This window comes from Sinocyclocheilus grahami, unplaced genomic scaffold, assembly GCF_001515645.1.
Source record: "Sinocyclocheilus grahami isolate Dianchi unplaced genomic scaffold, SAMN03320097.WGS_v1.1 scaffold106.1, whole genome shotgun sequence".
NCBI classification, from domain to species: Eukaryota; Metazoa; Chordata; class Actinopteri; order Cypriniformes; family Cyprinidae; genus Sinocyclocheilus; species Sinocyclocheilus grahami.
Window position 1 is genome coordinate 484997 of NW_015505285.1, and position 3819 is coordinate 488815.

General features: G+C 37.3%; 1 protein-coding gene across 1 annotated transcript in view; it reads left to right on the forward strand.

Annotated features, from left to right (window-relative positions):
- LOC107588686 (rho-associated protein kinase 2-like) overlaps window positions 1–3819 on the forward strand; it is a 68001-nt gene that overhangs the window by 50659 nt on the left and 13523 nt on the right. Inside the window, exons 21-29 of the mRNA XM_016276897.1 lie at window positions 765–928; window positions 1076–1145; window positions 1250–1353; window positions 1591–1777; window positions 1893–1986; window positions 2229–2323; window positions 2435–2626; window positions 2716–2884; window positions 3229–3308. Coding sequence (XP_016132383.1) covers window positions 765–928; window positions 1076–1145; window positions 1250–1353; window positions 1591–1777; window positions 1893–1986; window positions 2229–2323; window positions 2435–2626; window positions 2716–2884; window positions 3229–3308 — 1155 coding nt within the window. The remainder of the gene's footprint in view (window positions 1–764; window positions 929–1075; window positions 1146–1249; window positions 1354–1590; window positions 1778–1892; window positions 1987–2228; window positions 2324–2434; window positions 2627–2715; window positions 2885–3228; window positions 3309–3819) is intronic.

Sequence of the window (3819 nt, forward strand, 5' to 3'; positions counted from 1 at the left end):
CCCGAACCCCAGGGGCTATCGACGCGGGGGAGGTCTCATTCGAAAGCGGGCTTCTAGACGTACACTCGATTCATGTTCGAGAGGGTTCCTCGAGCTGAAGGAATTCCCCGAATTTGGTGCAGTGCCTGTAAAGACAATTATAACGTGATATTAAAAATATTTAAAAAATGGTATTTGAACTTTCTGTTCGCATAGAATCCTGAAAAAACTGAATGATGATGTGACACTGAAGACTGGAATAATGGAAGCTGAAATTTTAGCTTTGCCATCCCAGGAATAATTTACATTTTAAAATACAGTAGACAGTTATTTAAATATTAAAATAGGAAAGTTATTTTAAATTGTAATAATTTTTCACTATTACTGGTTTTACTGTATTTTTGATCAAATAAATCCAGCCTGGGTGAGTAAAAGAGACTTACAACCCCAAATGTTTAAACTGTAATTAATATAATATGTATAATAAATAAGTGTATTATGTAATAAATATTTAAATATTTATTTATCATTTGTCTTTTTTTAATGGTTTGAAAATTAAACATTTATGTGAATATTTTATACTTGTGACATTTTGTCGCATAGTCTTAAGTTAGATTAATACAGCATCTGTTAAAAGCATCATTCAGTTACTTAAAAGTAGAGTTTTCAGTCTTCCTGGAGCAACACGTGGCTATGTGTTTTTCTCATGTGTGATCAAGTAACAGAGTGATCCTTGAAACAGTGTCATGTCCCCATTATAAACTCTCTCTTTCTCTCTCCGGCAGTTGGATGAGGCAAATGCATTACTGCGGGCAGAATCTGATGCTGCTGCACGACTGCGTAAATCTCAAACAGAGAGCTCAAAACAGCTGCAGCAGCTGGAGGCTCACGTGAGAGACCTGTTGGAAATCAAACGTAGCCTGGAAAAACAAAATATGGAACTGCGCAAGTATGCCACACATGCATTTGAACTCACTGAATATTCATTACCTTACTCACAAACACACAACTTAAGTTTGTGATTGAGAACCTCTTCTGTTTTTGCAAAAACATTGAAATAATTATACATGTATTAGATAATTTTCTGTGATCCTAGGGAGCGTCAGGATTCTGATGGACAGATGAAGGAACTGCAGGATCAGTTGGAGGCAGAGCAGTATTTCTCTGTAAGAAGTCTAAACACTCTTTCCCTCCAGAAACAAACTAAACACTCAAAGGTCTAACATGACTGTGTATGTGTGTGTGTGCGCGCCTGTGCATTTGTGTGTAGACGCTGTACAAGACACAGGTGCGGGAGCTGAAGGAAGAGTGTGAGGAGAAAAATAAACTCTATAAAGACATGCAACAGAACCTACAGGAGCTTCAGGAGGAAAGGTGAGATATATATTCAATAACAAGCAGAAAAACCATAGCCTAGTGTGCAAAATGTGTTCAGTTTCATTATTAAAATTTAAATGACAGAATTAAAAAAAATTTCATTACATGTCATTATATATATTTTTTTGTCAAAATACCAGTTTATTTTTTTTTATCACATTGCAAATTGAAAGTATGTATTGTGTACATGTTGGTTTAAATTCGGTATACCTTTTTCTCATATCTTATTCTCAGGGATTCTCTTGAGGCCCAGTTGGAGATCACACTAACGAAAGCTGACTCAGAGCAGCTGGCGCGCTCCATTGCGGAGGAGCAGTATTCCGACCTGGAGAAGGAGAAGATCATGAAGGAGCTGGAGATCAAAGAGATGATGGCCAGACACAGACAGGAGCTCGCTGAAAAAGACACCACCATCACCTCAGTGAGTTACACCACACTTCAGCTATTAGCCGCTGTTACAGAAATCACATTATAGATTTGCAGCAGTCTTGAGGAAATTGGATGGTGTTGGGTTTAATTGTCCCATCCTTCCACAGTTAGAGGAAGCTAATCGCACATTGACGAATGATGTGGCAAACCTGGCCAATGAGAAGGAAGAACTCAACAACAAGCTAAAGGAAACGCAGGACTGTAAGTTACCCAGATCTTAAACTGATAGTGGCTAAATACGTCAACCATTATATTATATTATATTATATTATATACTTTTTACATAATTTGATCATTTTAAAATAAAAAATATTTTAAAATGAGATTTTACTTAAATTTTTTAGATTTGTGTACACAGGTTTCCAGCTGAATAACAGATTTCACAGGGGCTGAATTTGGCTTTTTGTGTCTCTGTGATGACTGAGAAAATTTTTAATTTTCAGACCTGCAGAATCTCAAGAATGAAGAGCAGTCCATCACTCAAGTGAAACTTGCCTTTGAGAAACAGCTTCAGTCAGAGAGAACTCTCAAAACACAGGTGCACCATAATGTTGTCCTTGTAGCAGATGTGAATCAAATTGAGCTTGTTGATTTGTATTTACTGCCTCAGTTACTACCTTTTCTTAATTTTATTGGCTTTTTACTCTAGGCAGTGAACAAGCTGGCAGAGATCATGAACAGAAAGGAGGTCAGAGGTGGTGGAAGTCGCCGTGGAAATGATACAGACGTGAGGAGGAAGGAGAAAGAAAACAGGAAGTTGCAGCTGGAGCTGCGTTCCGAGAAGGAGAAGCTCAACAGCACTATCATCAAATACCAGAGAGAAATCAACGACATGCAAGCGGTAGGACCACTAATCAGTCTGAAGAATTCCACACTGCTTGACATATAGCCAGAATGCTTGTTTCTTACTCTTGTTAATTTTTGCTGCAGCAACTGGCAGACGAGTCTCAGGTGCGTATCGAGCTGCAGATGGCTCTGGACAGTAAAGATAGTGACATTGAGCAGCTGCACAGCCTGTTGAACTCTCTTAACGTCCAGTCGCTCGACTCTGCTAGTATGAGCAGTGGCCCAGACATGGACACTGACGAGTCACTACCAGGTACGGTGAAGTCCTTTTCCAAACTTCTTTTCATTCTGTTTTCCTTTTTCACAACTTTTCTTTTTAATTCACTTACCTTGTGTTTTCTTCACATCGTTCCATGTCACCCTCCTTTCTCTCTGCTTAGTTTTGGTCTGGTTCTCAGTTCAACTTTTGATCTTTCACCCTTCACCTCACTGCAGAGCCTGACCCTACAGGTGATCTGCATGGCGTTCAGTGCATGACCTTTTGACCTCTTAAGACTTGCGTAGACCTTATGCTTTCCCTTGACAGGCTTTTCTCTGATGTAGTTTCATAAAACTGCTCTGTTGTATTATACATGTCTTTCTCTGTGTGTTGTACAGAGACAAGACTGGAGGGTTGGCTGTCTTTACCAGTGAGGAACAACACCAAACGCTTCGGGTGGGAAAGGAAGGTATGTTTTGCATGTTTAAAACAAGTAGTTAGCTAAGGATGCTATGATGCTATACTGTTAAAAAAGTGCAATAGTATTAACATCAACATGACATTTAAATTGACCTGTCACTTAAGTAATCAGTGCATCATTAAAAAAAAATAAAAGGTCAGTAAGACAATAAAGAACAAAAAAAAAAACAAGTTACAATTAATAATTGTAGAACAAAGATACAAATGAAGTAAACATAACCTAGTGTAACTTGTTGCTAATATCTTTATTGTGTTATCATTTAATTTAGATTGATTTTTGAATTAATTTATGGCATCATATATAATATATGACATCATGGTGGATGTGCATGGGAATGCAAATTAGTGATTATTTAAGCTAAATTAATGTGTCCAGTTTTATCTTGAACCAAAACTATTCAAAATCAATAAAATATGAATATTCAATGAAATTAGAAATTAGACATGTTGCCTTGGCAAGTAACCGAAATAGAATTTCAACTGAAGTATTAAAATGACTGAAATAAAAA